Consider the following 21,216-nt stretch of genomic DNA (forward strand, 5'->3'; position numbering starts at 1 on the left):
AACATCACTAACACTTTTTAAAAACCCTATAAGTTTTGTCCTAAGACCATAGCCTAAGACTCATTGTTAAAATATCAGTTCTCAATACAAATTGTATTAGTATCAAGCCATTGAGTGCGCCTCTGTTCTTTCTACTGTAAAAACCCTATAACACATAGCTCAAACATATATCCACTATTGGTTTAATTGTGCGATATGAGTCAAATGTCTGGACAAGATTGATATGATTTTGGCTTTTTTTCTGTGTGGATAGGTTTTCAATCAGAGCCAAGCCCCCTCACAACCATAATGAGAGCAGAAGTAGTCCACCTGAACATGAGTGGAGAAAATGAAAATAGGCTGAAACAGCAATTACATGATTATTCACACCCATATTCAAAGGCTTTTATTAGAAGTGTTAAGGAAGCATCAGACATTACATGTAAAATAATATGTGGCACTTTACACTACATAGTAACAGCTACTGCTGTTAACTTACAGTAATCGATTTGATCTTTCAGTTTCATTTTTATTTTTAGTGCCATTTCATTTTCTGCTCTTATTTATAGCAGTGATGTAAAACATTGCACCATATGGAATGATCAAACATGATATTCCAGCATAATCATTAAGTAGTATATATACTCTTTTAACACTTTATTCTATCTAATATGAACAAAATGTAAACTTTTCCCCCTTTGGAATGTTTTTGTAACATAGATAGTATTGTGGTTAATGGTTAGATATACAAGATCACATTAATTACAAAAAATCCTCACTAGCTAAGACTACATACTGCATCATACAACATGCCCATGTGTAGATACATTTCCCCACATTGGATTATATCTGAAGTGTAAAAAACCCACATTTCTCATTCAATCCATCTAAGTGGAAAACAGTGGCAAGAAGAACTTAGCACATGTTCCTTCTTGAATTTGCAATGTCCCCCTTTACAGTTCACAGTCTGAGAAGCTTCATTTCTGTCTGCTCAGCACCAGTCGGAGAAGTCCTCCTGTCTCTCCATGCATGAGGTATAGAGGTAACTAGAACAGTAGGTGAGTGTCCATGTCCTCTGTAAGGCACAAACACACAGTTAGGTATGGCATCAAAATACAAGGAACAAATTAAAAACATTGTATTACATTGTGTGTGTGTACATATATATATGTATATATATATATAATGTCATAATGTTTTGAATGACTTCCTGTTGAAGGAAAAACAGTGAGTGTCTGGATGCATTGCACATTCATATAAGCTCTGATAGATAAGGTGTATGTGTCCCTGTGAAAATGCCACAGCTCTTACCATCCTTGATGCCGAAGCAGTGTCCCCACTCCTTGAAGGACACCTGCTTGTCTTTATCTGCGTCACACTCCTGGAAGAAGTGTGAGGTGCAGTGTTCCATGGGCACCAGAGGCACTCGGAGAGGAGCCAGCTCTGAGTGAGACAGATACCTGCAGTACACAAGGCAAACACCAGGGGGAGCAGTTGGAGTGGCGCACACTCATCAAGTCCTATGGTGGCACAGTGGTACGTTTTCTGCTTCTATAGTAGTATACAACAAGCTCATATGGTGTAAAGAAACACTACTTATTTTACTTGTCTCTTGTGGCAGCGTTTCGTTTATGATTTTTCAGGCATGCTTCAGTTTGATCTCATGCATTATGACTCCGTAAGGACTGTCCTGATATTACGGATGTGTTGTACCTGTCTGTGGGGTGCTGGTCCATCTGAGCAAACTGCCAGTGCACAGGGTAGATGTACATGTGGTAGTTCTTCTCAAAGTCCTGGGCTAGGAGCTCGATGGGATGGTCTCCTGCATGCAGCCGCCTCTCACTCTCATAGATCTTCTGCACCTGTAGGGGAGCAGATGGAACATCACATCAACTACATTTAAAAAAAAAAGCCCAAGGGTACTGTTGTGTTCAACTGAGACTCTACTGTAGGAAAACCTTCAAGTTACCTTCAACCTAAAGTTATACTTTACCAAGACAAATTATAATCTGTGTGTCACTGTGATTTTATTAGTATATTTTTACCTTAAACACGTACTATCAATGCACAGTAATATGAGTCAGCTCTTTTCTCTTGATCCAGCATTCTGTCACTGACAATGAAGAGCCCCTGTCAACAACCTCTGAACCAGCAATGGTCATTTTACTCCTTGTACCCCTTGTTCATTGTGCCTTCCCATTTAGCTGACGCTTTCATCCAAAGCGACTAGTAGTAATCATCAACCAGAAATAGAGCCATTGTAGAACGGGAAGATTTTAATTATATCTACCATCATAGGCAGGCAATATGGGGATGGGGGTGGGGGGGTGTTGTAACCCAAAACCGGCCAATGCAACCCCACAATAACTATATCGTTGCAATGAATGAAACCGTTACAGAGTGCAATGAAGTGGGGGGTTCAACCCTTTCACCCCTGTCTACCATGCACATACATCTACCAAAACCTTGATGGAGAAAAAAACCTTGACAATTTTCATTTACATTTACATTTACATGTAGTCATTTAGTTTAGTTTCATCACTGGTTAGTGCCACTCTGGGGACTCTCTAGCCTGCGCGATCATTTGCAGCTGCGTGTTCGTACCCTGGCCCGTTGCTTAGGGGTCAGAAAGCCGGGCGCCATGGTGTCATGCTCGTAGAGCTGCAGCAGGACGTTCTTCAGCCAGTCACGCATGCGGAGGGGAAACTGGGCCAGCTCTGTGCTCAGGCAGGGAGGGATGACTGGGGGAGAAGCCACACACACACACACACACACACACACACACACACACACACACACACACACACACACACACACACACACACACACACACCCACACACACACACACACACACACACACACACACACACACACACACACACAGAGATGTTACATTCGCTGGGGTATGCACATGTTAAGTGTTTGGTTTGAAACCAATTGAAGTGCTAGCACAAACAACCATTTACTGTAAATCCAATGTTTGAATTTGATCAAAATTTCACCCATCCCACAACTCAACACAGAACACTTTAATATGGATTTTTTCTTCACATACTTTTTTTATAAACACACACACACACATGTTGAGACATGATGAGTACTTGTACCATCAAGGCTATGAATAATATATATACATATATGTATATATATAGTGCATGTATATATATATATATATATATATATATATATATATATACATACACTCTACTCTTATATTACATAAATATTACATATATATATATATATATATATATATACACACACAGTATATGTACATATACTATTCATAGCTTTGATGGTACAAGTACCAACTCATCAATCAATGAGGTACTGTGTGTAAAATATACCAGACCTGCTGAGATTAGTCTCCCTGACTCCCTGATTTTCTGACATGAACAACAATGAAAGACTTTTGCATGACGTACATTTGCAAGCTCCAGTGTAGTCTAGGTGAAGTCTGTGTCCTTTCTTTGTGCCTTCAAGATTACACTTTGTGGCAAACAGCTGGCAAGATGTGTCATAGGTCTTGTTGTCTGTCCCACAAACCTAATAAAAATTATATTTTTAAAGTTTACATTTTCCATTACATGACAAACAACAAAATGCATGTTTACTGTAGTGTAGAAGGGGTCAGCTGTGAATTGAACTTGGCTGAAATGTCCTGTATTCAACTTACATGATCAAATTCAGTAACACTGGTAGGGCAGTCCGCTGCCTCTTGACAAACACAAACAGGCTTCTCATCTTCATTGACTTTGCAGACTTTTCCACGCTTGCATCTGACATTTTCACAGGGATCTACAGACGAAAAAAGATCATTCTTGTTACCTGACATTACTACCTAATTTACCACAAAATAAGCCATCACAATTAAATGTATGCATTGTTTTCCTATGTGTGATTCTGACAAAGAGAGAGAGATAGAGAGGGTTGTTTCTGAGGTGAGTTAAATTCCTTGGGCTTGGTGAGTTTGTACAGAGGCTAAATCAGATGTGAGCTCTGCCATTGATTCCTTAAGCCCATTGCCATGGCTAAAACAGGGCCAGTGACCACATTCTGTGTGGGAGCGCCAAAGAAAAGACCCGCATCAGCAGATTCCTGATGAGAGCGCGGCTGCGTGCAGTCACAAGCGCTGAAACAACACTTACTGCTTTCTGCGCCCTGGCCGGGCAGGGTAGGGGGTGGCCTCAGGCTCGGGTACAGCTCCACCGTGGCCCTGATCTGGACGGGGTTCATGCCCACCATAGGGGCCTGTCGAGAGGGAGAGAGGAGTTAAACCACGCAGGCCTACAAGGCCACATTTTTGTTCAAATTGTTTCATGGTCAGAACCCTGATTTTAAAGTTAAATATTATTGTGTTTCAAGCGCAGAAATCCCCAGTAATGAAACTCTGGACTATAGAGTGATACAGCATTTTTTTAACGTAGGGATGGACAGCAATGGAGTCAGCATGAGGGGAAAGCATGACAATTCATTAAAGAAACAATCAGAGAAGAGGAGTCATCCCCACAATTACCCATTTCCCAGACTTCCTTCTCTTAGGCCTCTGGACAGCATTGTCATCAGTGTCAGGGGTCTTCTCCTGCCCAAGCATCTGCCTGTGCCCTGGGTTGCTGGGCTCGGCCGGGATGGGCTGGTCACCCTGCATCTGCCCCTTCCCCTTCCTTCGCTGGTTCTTCTTCTGCTTGCGACCTTTGCCCTTGGTGTGACTGCCGCTCTCGTTGGTGAGCTTCTCCTGCTTGTCCCCCTCGTCCCCTGGCAGGCGTGCAGACCTGAATTCCACGCTGTTCTTGACCTCCTGAAGGGCATCGTCCCCGTCTTCACCATCCCCTTGTTTGTTGTCGTTGCTGTTTTTCTCCTTGTCCAGGGACGTGTCCTTCTCCTGTGATTTATCTTTGAGCTCCTCCTCCAGCTCTTTTTTGGGGGGCATCTCGGCGTCCTCTCCTGTGGTCTCGGGATCATAGTCGGCCATGACAGCGGGGATCTCCTCGCCATCCTGCTCATGGTCCTCCACTTTCCCCTCCTGCATGTGTTCCTTCTCAGGCTGATCCTCAGCGTCGCTGGACGAGGGTTTAGCCTCCTCCAGCTTGGTGTCCCGAGGTTCTGACCCATCACTGTCACTGGCATAATCTAAATCCATGGGGATCTCATACTCAGTGCTGCTGTTGCTCTCCTCCTCCGCCTCTTCTACCCTTTTCTCCACCTCCACCCCCTGGCCCTCAGCCTCTTCCTCACCTTCCTTCTCCCCATCCTCCTCCTCCTTCTCTACGTTCTTCTTCACCTCTTCTCCGTTATCACTTTCTCCCTCCTCGCTCTCCTTTACTGCCACCTCATCCACTTCAGCTGCCTGTTCCTCCTCCTGCTCCTCCTCAGAGCCCTGGAGGAGGTGGGCCAGTGCCTCCTCACTCAGGAGAACGGGGGTGCCGCTCTCCTTGTTGTCCTCCTCCCCAAAGCCCACCGCCTCGCTGGCCTGTCCTCCCTCAATGGTCACCTCCTCATCCTCTTGCCCCTGGCTGCTGGCTTCAAATGGGAGGAAAGTGGGTAGAATGGAACCATTCCCCTCGTTCGGTTCCTCAGGATCCGAATCCTGGAGAAAAGCAGTAGAGACAAATTTTACATTACATTTACATTTATATTAAATCATTTAGCAGACACTTTTATCCAAATTTACACAAATGAGGAGTAATATTTGAGCTACAATGTAAAGGAGACCTTAGTTAGGAATTAATACTAAATCAATTCATACTATTACTAAAGGAAGTTAAAAGTACTAATAAGTGTAGTAGAAGGAGAAAGTGGTAGAAGAAGAAGTAGGTAGAGGAGGGAGGAGAGGAAAGTGCATGTTAAGTACATGTTTAAGTGCAGTTAGGTGTGTTAGGTTGTCAGGTGTGTTACATTTATTGATTTAGCTGACGGTTTTGTCCAAAGTGACTTCCAATGAGAGATAACAATCAAGGTAGAGTGCAATATGAGATCTTAGTGTAACCATAACAGCCTTTAAGATACAAACCAAAGGATGACAGTGCAGAAAAGTTGTCGTTGCAATAAGGCACTGTTTAAATGCTGCACATTATCCAAATGAGTGAAGTAGGTAACATTACCTTCTCCTGAGGTGACTGGGAATGTTTGGAAATGCCATGATGTTTTGCATGAGGTTTGCTTCTGACCTTGAGGGATAGACAAAACATGTATTAAATGTCCAAGCAGTGAAACTGCTGGAAGCCCATTGTTTTTGTTCTCATTGATTTTTTAGAAAGGGCTAAAAGTGACTGGGCAGCAAAAACACCAAACCTGGGCAGGCCAAAATACACCAAAGTTGGCAGAGGGGTTCAGAACTTCACCTCTAACTCAGGCACATGAAATGACATACACAGGCCTCAAGGTGGCGCTGTAATAATGAAGTTTACATTCTTGCAGGTATCTCCAAAGCAGCTTGGCCTACAGTTGAAGTTCTTTCATCATCCTAATGTCTCAAGTATTTTCTGTCTGGTAATAGACATCATTTGGACTAAAAAGTGTCTTTAGCCTTTATTTCGTCAAAAACGAAAAGTTAAAGTAAAATAACCTAGCCTGATGTCATTCATCAAAAAATGGACACAATTCCCTTTGCAGATTTTGGATATGTTGCCTTCTTTCAAAGTTTCACGTCAATCACATTTCAGGGCCACGTAATGACTCTATTGCTAAAATACATTCACCATATATTTCTTTGGATGCACATCGAATTTCACGTATTTCCACCCATAGGGGACACTACAGCTGCTACATGTCAATATATCAAGAACGGCTTAACATAAAAATTTGAAATTTGGTACACTTATACTTGTTTATATGAAAACATGTCCCAAATTGCCAACTGGTTCACTCTTCAAAATGGCCACCAAAAATCCAATTTCAGCTGCCAATATTTGCCAATCTTCATAAAACTTCACAGGCTTATTTACTGTATAATGGCACATAAAAGCTATGTGCCTAATATAACACAATTTGGCTGAAAGGGGGTTCCTGCAAATGGCACACGTCAATCGCTAAAAAAACATATTTATCCTAAAAAATGATACATTTGCAGCATATTCTTGGTCCCATTTACTCAAATTTCCTAAATTGACAGGGTTACCTGCCTATTGCCACCTGCTGAACCTATCAAATAGTTCCACCATTTTTCTCTCAGGGTCACTTCATCTGAATTACTTGGAACCCATTAATTGTGGTCTATGGCTTATGGACTTTATTTTTACGTTCTTATAGCTCACTTTTTAGGTAGCCTTACTCCAAATTACTTACACACATGACAGATGCTGAAGCCATGAGGCACAGGAGAAGCATACGGGTCTTCATTTCAACTGTGAAAATAAATTAAATTAATTCACATGATAAAAAAGTATAGTTCTGACATCAAGAGAAAGTCTTCTCAGGTCATTTAGTCCTCCTCCGGTGGTCAGCAGCAGCATATGCACAGCATGGCACCCATTCTTTCCTTGAGGTGTCTCAATCTGTATGCAGGCAATCTCGTCAGCCATGACACAGCCAGCCACAGAAATCAGCTCCCTGTTGCCATGGCAATAGGCCTTGAGATGTGCTCCTCTCAAAAGTCACATTCAGAGTCCATCAGGGCTAAGTAAACAGCAGTAGGTACTAGACTGGAAAGAGAATGGGCTAAGTACACACAACTTTTCTGTCTCTCAGGCGGAAACAATACAGACATTATTTGAACCCAACAAGCAAACGTTGATAGTGCCTCCCAAAATATATGTCAAGCACTAGTAGCCTAGAAACCCTTGCAAATGTACTTTCTTATTATTGGTTGTTTGATTTTATTTATTTATTTATCTGATTTCATGATCTTGCACTGAGTAAATGTATGCTATATACATAATGTATATGCTATAGCATAAACATGTAATGAAGTTGTAAAAAGAAAAGTATAAAATACTGTATGTGTCATAATCGTTTGATATGATCAAAATGCATACAAAGCTTGTTTCCTTCCACTTATAGCCCCAATGAAAATAGAACGAAGACACTCATGGGGATCATCAACACTGGCATACATTTCTCGTCTGGTCGGCCGCAATACACAGATGACCAATCCTCCTAACGAAAACCACTTGAATAAAGGCTTCCTTGCAGCAAGTTACCCTAATAAAACACCCACCAGAGAGATTCTTTTTGTCTTCACATTAAGGAGAGATTACCTGCAGTTGTATGCGCAGCGCAGAAATCTGGAGGCTGGATCCGTGTGAGAGGCTGAGGGTGGGGATCCTCACACTGAGCACTGTGGAAATGCACTGAAGATCCCCGCACCACAGACACTACTTAGAGTCTTTTATGCATGCCTCCCCGGCTGGAAAACATTGGAGAGGCGCTTCTCCACAACCAGGGAGTCAACACACTGGGGTGGAGATTGGGGTGGGGTGGGGGGATTCAGTGCAGTATCTGCATCGCAATGTGCAAAATGTGCTTATTTCACACACAAGGATTGTTGAATGTTGTAACACAAAATGCATTCAAAATGAACAAAATGCATATTGTACATGTTTATAGGGCGTGTCAGCAGTAATAATGCTAGATAATTCTACAGGAAAATAGCTGAATCTCATTGAAGTTGTTATGCTGGGCAGGTGATTACACAAGGGGATATTTGAGCAGGTGATTACACAAGGGGATATTTGGGTACAATGCAACATAAACAATGATAACAACATGCCTTCTGCCAAACAAGAATGAAAATATGTGGTATTTCAAGGACCCCTTACAAAACTAAGAAGGAATAGTTAGTCCTTCATAATATCTTTCAACCTTCACCCATTGCCAAATTGTTCCAAATAATAATTCAAAAGAAAGTAGATTGAGAAAGTGGAGAGGGAGTAAGTGGGAATATGTTTTTTTATGTGAACTATTCTGTTTTTTTCCAACATTAAATGGAAAAGAGAAATATTCTAACAAGCTATATAAATGGCAGAGACACTTAAATATCAGAAACCCAGTTGCTCCCTATTCATATTTTATTTTCAAATATATTAGATGGTTATGAGACATAACTAACATGACTTGTTCCACAACAATGGATTAATAGCATTTAAGAAAAGAGCTCTTCATATGCTAGGCTATATTGTTTTCAAGTCTAGCCTACCCATATCTGGGAAAGTATGATGTGATCATGCTTGCATATATCTTGGGTCAGCCTTTATATTAGGTAAAAATACTTTGTGCTGTATCCATGCCCTGAATCATGCTGGTAGAAATATCTATTCAAAAGCACTGTTGATCTGTGCATGCCATGAGCAACTTTGATTCTTTGATTTGAAAGGCAAGTTCATTATTTAGGGTGCTATTAGAATATATTAGAATTTCAGCACAAAGTTGGATAACATGTAGAATTTTGCTGCAATTTCAAAACCGGATTACTCGGGATCCGCTTAAATCCAATGCCATGTAAATCCAATGCCATGTATTTTTCGCGAACCGTTTATCACAACACCTAGCCGCTAATATACTTGGAAAGCTCAGATTCTGCTCTTTCACATGATATCTGTGTAATTTATGTGTGATAAGTACTCCGTGAGTAATTTAACAGAGAACTAGATGTACCGCAGAGCGGTACAAAATATGACCGCCGCCCAGTCCAGCACATTTTTTCCACAAAAATAAGTCCTGCTTGTCAAATTGTGTTCATTTCCTACTTTGTTCCTTTTTTGTGTGTTTGTAATTGAGTGTGTGCAGAGTGTGTGGTTGTTTTTGTGTTTATGTGCTTTGTGTGTGTTTTTTTGTGTCTGTGTGTGTGTGTGTGTTTGTGTATGTAGGTGTGTTTGTATGTGTAGGTGCATGTGTTTGTGTGTGTATGTGTGTTTATGTGTTTGTGTGCGTGTTTGTGCATGTCGTGTGTGTGCATGTATGTGTGTGTGTATGTGCATGTGTGTGTGTGCTTACGTGTCTTTGTGTGTGTGTGTTTTTATGTGTGTGTGTATGTGTGTGGGTGTGTGCATGTGTGTGTGTGTCTTTATGTATGTGTACATAAATAAAGCAAATCAGGGAACCACCTACACTTTGCGATAAGTGCCATGGGATCTTTAACAACCATGGTGAGTCAGGACCTCAATTTAACATTCATGCAAAGGAAAACATCTCCTGCAGTACAGTGTCCCTGTCACTGCAATAGGACATTGGGATTGATATTTGTTTGGTGGCTTTTGGCCACAGGGAAGAGTGCCACCTACTGGCCAGCCACCAACACCACTTCCAGGAGGAACCTACTCTTCCAAGGAGGTTTCTTATCCAAGTACTAACCCAGCCTGCTTAACTTCAGTAATTCAGCAAAGGCAGGGTATCTTGCAGCTGGTCTGGCTGAAAAACAAAAGGTGAAAGGCCAATATGATTCTAACCGTCTCACTGAATTGCATTATGCACACTCAATTCTCACTGGTATCTGCTAGACAACAAGTACCAAAACATGATTAGATCATAGATTTTCATAGATTTCACATGTAAAATGCATGTGCTTGTGGGTGTGCCTGTGTGTGTGCATGTGTATGCATGCGTACATATGTCTACTGTGTGTGAATGTGTCATACGTATGATTACTGTGAATATATGTGTGTGTGTGAATATCTGTTTATGCACATGTGTGCATATGGAATGGGTTAACATGACCCCTGGAGGCAAACATAGGCAAAAAATTGATCATTCTAGGCCCTACGGTTCTTAAGATATTCACAGAAAACTCTGTTGATGTACGGTCACTAAATGTACACATAAATTAATTTATTGTATGGCCCCTATGAATGAAAGTCCACGAAACTTGACATGCATTCAGAAGGTGTCATAATGATCCTACACGTTCAATTTCATGCAGTTTTGACCATGTCAGCCAGAGATATTGTGATTACAACAACTCATTTTTACTTTTTCATTTTTAACTAGGTGGCACTATACATGAAATGAGTGGTTATGGAATGGGTTCACATGGTCCATTAAGATCAACATACAAAAAAAAGGTGGTCCTTCTAAACCCTATGTTTCTCGAGATATTCACAGAAAACTGTGTCCGCCCTACCCTCCTTTCGGGGGGGTCCAGTCCAGCGGGGGGGCTACAGATCAAAACGAAAAACAATGGTTCCATGCTAACCTTGTGGGGCTACATGCCCACCAAGTTTCGTTTACCCCGGTCTTTCAGTGTCCCGGGTATCCTTGACGGAAAATTGGGCATGCGAAAAAGAAAAAAAAAATCTGACTAAACCTATATAGTTTCGCTGCGCGGCGGTCATAATAATGGGTGTGAATTGACATAGCCAGGGGTGGCCACAGGGGTGGCCAGAGTTTATGTTGAGGTGGCCGCGGCCACCACTGGCCACCCCTTGGTGGCGCCACTGCTGATACTCATTAGGCAAGTTTGCATTTGTCTGCTGTTAGTCCTGTTTTCTGGTCCGCCTATGGAGAATGAATATTACATATTTATATCTAGTACATTATGTAGTATATTGGCCTGAATATGGATAGATTGTGTTTAACATTCTCCATATTTTTATTCCATGATATTATTTTAATGTTAAAATTATACTGCCACACACATCACAGGCAGCAGCAAATGCAGATGATCGGTCTTCACCTACAAATGAAGAGGTGTTTGTGTGTTGATGTTACCTATACTTCACACACCACTTGTCATCTCCAAATGAAGGTTCAGGGACAGTCTCTTAGGGCCCGTCCCATTTCTCCCCCCTTAAAACTTCCACTTGGTTTTGAGTGCCCTCAACATTAAAGCCCCCTCGACAAGGGAAGTGGAGGGTAAGATCTTTCCCTATGAATTGGGACACCACTATGCAAATTAGCGTAGCGAACGTGCTCACCTACTGTACGTCACGCGCAGTGCCGACGTGTCTACCGGTAGTAGCCTGCTACTATTTTCATTCAGGAACATACCCGTTCCAGCGGTCATTGTTGTGTGGGCTGTGCTGGTTTATCTACGTCTGGTTGATCAACGAAGATATTTGTGTTCATATGAACGCCAGAACACACACCTTAAATATTGATATTTAAATACCCAGATCAGATATATAACGTTATTTTATGGGCAGACTCTCTCAAAGCACTCAGCAGATATCATGAACATCGTCAGATAGCTTCGTGAGATATTTTCTAACATTAGTGTTCAAAACTCAACAGTCCATCAGATGTGCATCAAACTAACATATTCCAACATATTTCGAAATTTTAATATGCTTATTTGCGAAAATATATAAAAAAATTTGGCCGGCTCGCTGAGCTCGCACGGTATCCTGGGTAATTTCATCTCCCACTTCGTTTTAAGCCTGCATCGGTCTTGGCTATATTTTGAGGGTTGATTTTAAGGGGAAAATAGCACTTCCCCTTGCTCCCTAATTTACACAATAAATTAATTTATGTTACTATACACCAACTGGCCTGTAGGTGGCCGAAGACAGTTTTCTGTGAATATCTCGAGAACCGTAGGACCTAGGAGGACCCCCTTTTTTTATATGTTGGTCTTAAGGGGCCATGTCAACCCATCCCATTACCACTTATTTCATGTATAGCGCCACCTAGTTAAAAATTAAAAAAGCAAAAAATTAGGTGTTTTCATCACAATATCTCTGGCTGACATGGTCAAAACTCAACGAAATTGAAAGTGTAGGATCATTATGACATCCTCCGAATGCATGCCAAGTTTTCTGTGAATATCTTGAGAACCGTAGGGCCTAGGATGACCAATTTTTTCCGTATGTTTGCCTCCAGGGGTCATGTTAACCCATTCCATATGCACACATGTGCATAAACAGATACACACGCACACACATACATTCACAGTAATCATACGTATGACACATACTCACACAGTAGACATATGTACGCATGCATGCACATGCACAAACACAGGCACATACGCAGGCACACACACAAGCACGCACACACACACAGGCCCGTCGCTAGAAGGCAAGCAAACCAAGCAATTGCTTGGGGCCCCGAGCTGGCCAAGGGCCCCAAGACAACGACTGGTTAAGAATAAAATGCAACGACAAACTGTGAGCGCCCCTTTGATAGTCAATGCAGTAAAGTGCAACGACACTGTTACCGGCAATACCGGGATCCCCCTCAAGGGGGCCCCTCTCAGTAGTCGTTGCTGACGGCAGCCAGCCACCCAGGTTCGTGATCTCTGCTGCCGGGAAAATATAAAACCGGCAGTCAAAATGAAGCGGAGTTATGCGTCCGGAAGCCAGAAAAGAAAGAAGAGAAAGGAAGAGGATGACAAGAAAAAACAAGATAGTGGTAAGTAATAAATTACACTGGATAAAATAGCTCTACTTGTCTTGTACAAATGGTGTAATGTCGCAGCAGGAAGGCTAGCCTAGCAAAAAATGTTTATGTTAACTACCTGCCTGACGGCCCATGCTGCTTGTAACAAACTAGAACAGTTAGCGCAACTTTTTTTTTCCGAACGGACGGAATATGGTTACATACTGTAATATGTTTATTAACCGGATAAGGAAGACGCAGATCTGTTCCAGAATCACTGTTTATCGTATTTAATGACATAACATTGCTATAGCTTTGTAATAGGTTTTGATGAAAGTGGCAGAGCTTCTCTGCTATACTAACTATTTGACAGTAAATCTATTTACCAAATGGGGGTTAGGAAAACCACACGATAAATTCCGTGCATCAAAGCAGACTGGAACATTCATGTCTAGCAGTATTCATGCACGCCAGCTGTTTACTGTCTTAAAAGCACCAGGTGCGTCTGTCTAATTCTCAAACAGCAGAATGCTTAAATGCTATGTTAAGATAGAAGTAGGCCTAGGTCAATGTATAACATTAGCTTGGGATGTTTTTACAGTAAGCATTGGTAGTTGTGAAAGCAGCTGCATCCCTTCTAAATATCAAAATATGGAAATGCTAACATATCTTTTTTTTCTCCCTCAAGGTGCTTTGCTTAAATTTCTCAGCCCTCAGGCTCTTCCTAAGGATAGCTCCACTGATGAAGGTAGAGTGAATTTATCTCACTGAGCTGAGCTGTTAATGACCTTTTCCAATATGCTAACAGTGAAATAGTCAAACGTACTACAGGTAATTTCAGATTTTCATTTCAATTATTTTCCCACGTACACGATCAACTTCATCCTCCATTCATGAGGAAGAAGCTGACATTGGATTTTATGGTACTGTGGTGTTTTTGCAAATGTTCAAAATGTTCAAAACTAATGCACAGTATCTATATGCAACAGCAGTATTTGCACTGTCAACATTTTTTATTTATATAAAGTGTGGGTGAACTTAAACTGTATGGCTATGCTGTGGTTCCTGTAGGCTTTGCGTGCGGTGGGGGGGGGGGCTCCATGTCCATTTTGCTTGGGGCCCCCAAATTCCTTGAAACGGCCCTGCACACACACACACACACACACACACACACACACACACACACACACACACACACACACATAAACATAAACATGTACACGCACACATGCACACAATTCAAGACTTTCTCAGAATTATGAACAGGCAAGATGGGGGTGGCTTTGTATAAAATTAATATTACATGTGAAATCTATGAACTAATCATGTTTTGGTACTTGTTGTCTAGCAGACACCAGTGAGAATTGAGTGTGGATAATGCAATTTAGTGAGACAGTTAGAATCATATCTGCCTTTTAGCGTGATTTATTTTTGTGGAAAAAAATTTGCTGGACTGGGCGGCGGTCATATTTTGTACCGCTCTGTGGTACATCTAGTTTAGGTTACTTGTAGCCTGTTCTTGCTAAGAAGCCAGGACCAGGAAGCTTTACCACCACCTGCTGGTGTGGTGTTCTTTTTCTCACACAGAACCAACAGACTAGGCTTGTAAACATACAGTATACAGCATATATAGGTTTTCATCTGAAATATTTAGAGAGTATAAATAGGCTACAACAACATCTGATTATTCTAAATAAAAGTTAGGTATTTTTTTAATGGGATTAATTATTTGAATACAATTGCATAACATGCTTTGATGTTCTATGTATCAGGGGCTGGAGAACAGACTCCAGATGTTCGCCTCCTTGGTACCCAGAATATTACCTGGATTAAGTCTGGTCCGTAGTGCCTATACTACACACTATGCTGTGACCACAATGGAAAAAAAAATATGATTTCCCAAACAAAGAACCTGAGCAGCAACAAACAACATCAACAACAAAGCACCCTATGTGAGACTTTGACTCGCTTTCAAGTAGGCACCTTCCTTCATCTGTGTTTTGAAAAATTAGGCCCACGACACTGGCAGAAGACGACAGTGATGTCTGGCACCCCCCTCCAAGCCCCTCCAACCTCACGATGGGTTAAGACACATGTCAACCAGAGCCACCAACAAATGCACCTTAACATACATCTGACGGCAACTTTTCACAAATCTTAGTGATCAGACTACATCCTGATCCCCAAGTATGCCCCTCACCTTAAGCTTTTGGCTTCCATTTTCAGCAGCTTCAGACAACTCCTTTATGGCTTCTTTAGGTGCCCATCTTCGTATACCAAAGTGTTGTCTACAATTAACTACAAAGCCTCAATGCCTATCCCCACTCTTCTTATGTGCACTTGCCAGGCTCATTCCCTTGCTGCATTTTAGATTAATACATTTCGGTTTAGTTGCTTGACCATAGGCATTACTGGGATAAAATGACAAAAAATGTCATGTCACGCATATAACTAAACTAAATAATACTGAAATGTGTGAAAAATATCCATCAAATGGAGATGTTACAGTCATTGAGCCCCAACTCATGAGGAATTCCTTATTTATGAAAGCAAAAGGAATCCCCTTTGATGTCACTGCTTGTTTGTGGCATTTAATGAGATGATTTTTGACTCACTCTGCTTGACTGTGTCTGTAACTGTTTTTTACTGTAACCGGTTTATGTTTTTTATTCAGTCAAGGAACCTGAACTGAACTTTGAGGACTCTGTTATGGTAAAACAAACTGTACAAGCAACATACCACACTATACTAGGCTACATAAAAGGCACAAAAGTGCCCTGAGTGACGCATGTCTGTGGAGTAACCGTGTCCGGGAAACCAGTCCTACATTCTATATTGAGAAATCTAAACAAAGCTAAATGAGAGGTTGACTGGGGTGAATGGGGTTGCATGTGTCCAAGGCATTTGGATTTGTATTTTTGGATATGTTCAGGAAGTCCACTTATACACAATACACATTTACAGTATGTTAGTCATGATCCATGGCAATATTTTCATAATTATATTCATGACATACTTCTTTTTCACTTTATTACGGTAAAAAGAAACAGCATGAGTAAACAAGAGGCCATTTACACTGTCAGCACGCTTGTGATGTTCCTACACACCTAGTGAGAAAGAAAGTGTCCCATAATTGCATCATGTCCGACGGAAAACAGCCTGATTAAGGCAGAATGCCTGTCTGACCCTTCTCCTCCCCTGCCGCTGGGAAGATGCATACAGTTACAGACACTACATCACAGACAGTGGCAGTTAGCTGAGGCTTTTCTGGTAGACACAGGGTGATGCCTGCGAGGTGTAATTACTGGGCTTGTGTGCAGAGTGAAAGTCATTATGCTCATAATGGAGATTCAGACACATTCCAGTGGAGAAGCCAAACATGGTGTTTCAGGAAGTAGCAAAGAATACTGCTATTAATATTAATATAATCATAATGATATATTAAAATCACCATGTTCATGTGGTATAAATATATAATGACAGTAACAGGTCTAAATGTTATGTTAACTGAAGCTTGATTGAACATGCTCTAAATTGTGATGGTTTCATTCAGTCTTGATAATAATTTAATATATGTTTTTTTTGCTATTTCCCAGAGGAGGATGGGGAGAAGTGTAGTATAAAAAAATAAAAGAAACCACAGGAAGTGAACACTCTCTTATTATGGTCTTCCTGTTCCGGCGTGGGTGCCTTCAGTGCTTACAGTCAGTCTTTACAACCCACGCACCCTATAGTTTGGCATACTAAATTAGAGCTCCTCCTGTGTGTGTGTGTGTGTGTGTGTGTGTGTCTATGTCTGTGTCTGTGTATGTGCATGTCTGCCATTCAAGCCATCCTCCATGGGACGGCACAGTGAACATGCTGGAGGTGAGTTAGTGTAGTAGAGGAAGTGATGCGTCCACCTTTGCGTACTTGCGTCCTGATAAATAGCCATCCTCAGTGCCACCACTCTACCACAGCGCTTAATCCAGCCTTTCACTCTCTAAGCTCTCAGGACCCAAGGACATAAACTTCTCAACTTTTAATTGGATATTGGAACATATTTGAATACAAAAAGGTATGTTTTCTTTTTAGTACTTCAAAATCCACTTTGTTTTTTATAATTAATATTTCATTTCTTGCTTATGGGATTTGAAAGTTGTTAGTTAGTTTAAAAGTTTTAAAAGTTGATAGATAGATTATCACAATACCTCAATTTGCGTTCTGTTTCAACAGAATGAGGGTTACCGTTGTGATTCTTTGTCTTGTGGGTGCAGCCATGGCCAACCCTGTGAGTATCCTACATGTATCTGTCCATACAAACATAAGTGCATTGGTAGTTACTATAATACTATATTACTATTATATTATACTATAAGTTGAGAAATGAAATCAGTCAAAGCTGAATATAAAATTGAGTTGATACATTCTTTGTTATTCCACCTGACAGATAATGTACAACACAACTATGGACAGTAAAGTGAACCCATTATCAGGGGTGAGTGTGCTTATCAACTATAATGAAATATTAGCTTTATGTTATTCCTATAATTAATTGACATATAGCATACACTTTGTTGGCCCTGCTTTCTTCCAGTACTGTGTTAACAAACATAGATTTGAGACTTGTTCAAATGTCTCTCTTCGGTATTGTCAATGTGCTGTAGGCTACAGCTGAAATATTAGGTAAAGTGGCTGTAACATCAAAACATCAGAAACATCCTCGGTCTAAAAGGGTTAGGGAACCATTGATCAAATCATCATGCTTCTATATTATTAAGGAATGACAATATGACTTCTGTCTAAGGACATGCTGTTTTACCACTTTTTAGCCAAGGTCAATATATTATTATTTTGTGCACAGCTAGAGCACAGCTAGAGCAAAAGCCTGCACTACCTGTGGTCGTCCAGCAGAGGGAGCTTGGTCTTACTAATTCTCAATAGTGCAGCTATTGACCTCTTCTTTAATGTTAATTTCACAGATCTCATCCGTTTTGGACTCTCTGGAGCTAACAGGCATGCCTGAGCTGAAGGTTTGTTTAAAAGTCTATTTCTACTAATCATTTACACAAAACGCATGTGACGTGAAAAAAAAATGCCCTGCTATCCATTATTCATACCATTCTCATGTGAGCTATGATATTTTACAATGCATTTTAAACCACAATATAACACTCACAGTACAAGTTCTGATTCTGCTTTAAATAAACATGTCTGAGATAACTCATATAACTGTTGCATGTCTAGTATGACACTCTCTGGTTTATCTTCACCAGGCACACAATTCGTCTGAATCTGAGTCCTCAGAACAAAGCAACACATCCGAGCTGAAGGTGAGAGGGACACATGGAAATCAATTAATGGAGTTTATTTGATACTAGAAAAAAAACTGAAATAAAACTTTGAGAACATTTGAATAGTTATATTCACACACTGGAGTAATGTCTGATTTAATGTCTTAAACAGAGTACCTCTGTGTCGTCGTCGTCGTCGTCATCATCATCATCATCATCATCATCATCATCATCAGAAGTAAGCGTCTCTTCAGAGCAGCAGGTCAGTCAACTCTATCATGAAACATTTACACTGCATGCTATTATTTTAATACCACCTCCTACTTGTGACATAACACTTAAAACATGGCTGCCTCATCTCTTCCCCATGTGCCATGTGTTTAGGTATGTACTGATCTATGGATGTCATGTCTTTCGCAGGCCCAGAGTGCATCTGTGTCGGATTCATCCAGTCAAAGTGAGACTTCAGAGCAGTCGGTAAGATGACCAACTAGAAATCAGTGAGATTTAGAAATATTAACAACTGCCTGCTGCAACTATACTGCAACTATGCATCCCAAATAATTATGGAATAAATGAACACTAAATCATAGTTGCTGCCTTTCCCCCTTCCCCAGAGTTCTCAAGAAAACACATCTGAGGACACAGTGAGTGCTTTTCACTATTAACATAGTCTACTTGATCGGACAGCAACATGGGTAGGACATAACGATGATCAAAACTAATTGTTTACATCTTTCCACAGACTTCAGAATCTTCCGAGTCAGATGAATCTAAATCCAATAACTTAGTAAGTCATATCTCTTGTTCTGACAATAAAACTGACTAATAATTACACACTTTAGTTTAGCATTGAGGAAAGAGATCTTTCATCATTATTTCTATCTTCCCACTCAGACATCAGATGAGAGTCCAAGTAAATCCCTGGAAGACACGGTATGATTTATTTGAATATACAGTTGATCATACAGTTATAACAATTAGCTTGACAGTTTAGCTCCCGTTGTAATGGGACTAAATCTACCACTACCTTGGCTGCATTACTGTAGGTCTATTTAATTATCTTACAATTCCTTTTTTAATCTAATCATTGAACTTAGCCTACTGAATCATCACCTTGACAATCTTTGATTATTTCTTTATAGACATCAGAGGAGAGTCGCTCCCTTGAAGACAAGGTAAAATATCTCAAAATAAAGATTAGATTGAGTCATCAGGGCCATTTAGGACTTAACTTATGCCCTGGTCATTAAAATACGTATCAGAGATGTGGTGATTTAAAAACATGTCTGCTTGTGGTTATTTGCAGTTTAATTTAGTTGAGACTGGAGTCACCAGGGATGACAGTAGAGGAAGCAAAGAGAACCTACGAAGGGTATGTTGAAAACACGCCACAATAACACACTGGATTTAACTGTATCACAATATTATCAAATATGACATCAACATCAGCATGTCAGGGTAGGCTACTTTTTCACCTTTATGGTGTATGTCTTCTTCTTCCAGTTTTTCAAGGTTTATGCTGTCAAAGCAACTGTTATGGATAGGCCTACTGACTCACACCAATCAGAGGAGAGCAACAGCATCTCCAATGAAATCCTAGAAGCAACTGCAGGACCAAGTCATTCCGTTGAAAGCATAAGCAGCGAGGATAGCAAAGCTAGCACGGGCCTTGATCTGGGAAACAGCACAGAGGACAGTGCCAGTGTTGAGAGTATGGAGAACAACAGCACAGAAAGTATGGAGAACAACAGCGCTGAAAGCACGGAGAGCAACGAGGACAGTGAGGCTGCGGTCAGTCACGAGAGCCACGAGAGCAAATCTGCCGAGTGTTCCCCAGGAGGTGACCAAGACTGCGACAGTGACAGTGACAGTGATGAGTCTAACATGAGAGACATTGGCGACGCTGGTGACCCTGAGCCCTTCGATGGCCTCTTCATGCCTTTCGACACACCAGGGGAGTTGATGCTGCGAAGATGACACAATCTCTGTAGCCATATTCACCTTGTACTGTGTTGCACTTTTATTTAATTTAAAAACAGAAATAGGCCTATATTTGTTTTCCTCCGCCCATGTGTTAATACTATTATCTGAGTGTTGATAGATCACTGAACTGATTTTTGTGATGTTTTATTGAGTTAATGTTATTTCTGTGATATGTGCCATATATCAAGTGAATGTGTTTTATATGAAATGGTAGGCTACTCTCTATATATTAAATTAAATTAAATTCGTTTGCACTGCATTTTTGTATGCCTTTGCTGTAATTAAGTATTTTTGTTAATAGCAGAAACATACCATATAGTATCTTGTGACTGTGAGCCATGTTAATCATCTGCTGACAGAGTAATTAGAGAAGAGAATGGAATAAAGCTACTATTATGACTTGAATGTGCTGTGGTGAACTTTTTTTTTTCTAACCTTGGCTATTATAACAATCAGGAGCCATTCAACACAGTCCTTTCAGGCATACCTCTCCATCTTATGAACACCAGCCCTTTTGCTTTAATAATTTACTCAGACAGGAACTCTTTGATTTGAATCCAAATAAAATAATCACATGACTTATGTTTGGCATACAGTAAATGGAACACTAAGTAGACAATTTATCACATTTCAAGGGCCATTTGAAGCTGCTTTTCTTAATTGCATATGCCCGGTGTGAGATTATCACAATCCAAAAATGAGGTGCTCTGAGCTCAGCTCTCAAAATAA

At 40.8% G+C, this 21,216-nt stretch overlaps 2 protein-coding genes across 2 annotated transcripts; one reads left to right on the forward strand and one right to left on the reverse strand.

Moving 5' to 3' along the window:
* Positions 1–1,025: 1,025 nt before the first annotated feature.
* sparcl1 (SPARC-like 1) lies at positions 1,026–7,500 on the reverse strand. Its single transcript, XM_076293163.1, has 9 exons — positions 7,375–7,500; positions 4,497–5,567; positions 4,120–4,231; positions 3,657–3,778; positions 3,406–3,526; positions 2,584–2,720; positions 1,693–1,841; positions 1,291–1,439; positions 1,026–1,054 (listed from the first exon to the last, which is right to left on the reverse strand). Exons 1-9 carry the CDS (start codon positions 7,498–7,500, stop codon positions 1,026–1,028), a joined length of 2,016 nt encoding a protein of 671 aa, XP_076149278.1.
* Positions 7,501–17,028: 9,528 nt separating this feature from the next.
* On the forward strand, positions 17,029–20,774 carry scpp1 (secretory calcium-binding phosphoprotein 1). The gene is made up of 13 exons (XM_076295812.1): positions 17,029–17,285; positions 17,444–17,498; positions 17,658–17,705; positions 18,190–18,240; positions 18,484–18,540; positions 18,674–18,763; positions 18,922–18,978; positions 19,119–19,148; positions 19,247–19,291; positions 19,399–19,437; positions 19,647–19,679; positions 19,811–19,876; positions 20,008–20,774. Exons 2-13 carry the CDS (start codon positions 17,445–17,447, stop codon positions 20,479–20,481), a joined length of 1,044 nt encoding a protein of 347 aa, XP_076151927.1. The 5' UTR covers positions 17,029–17,285; position 17,444; the 3' UTR covers positions 20,482–20,774.
* The last annotated feature ends 442 nt before the right edge of the window (positions 20,775–21,216 follow it).

The sequence above is a fragment of the Alosa pseudoharengus genome, unplaced genomic scaffold (assembly GCF_046254945.1).
Source record: "Alosa pseudoharengus isolate Yale_2024_CS ecotype anadromous, Long Island Sound unplaced genomic scaffold, YU_APseudo_1.1 YU_APseudo_1.1_scf_2, whole genome shotgun sequence".
Taxonomy (NCBI): Eukaryota; Metazoa; Chordata; class Actinopteri; order Clupeiformes; family Clupeidae; genus Alosa; species Alosa pseudoharengus.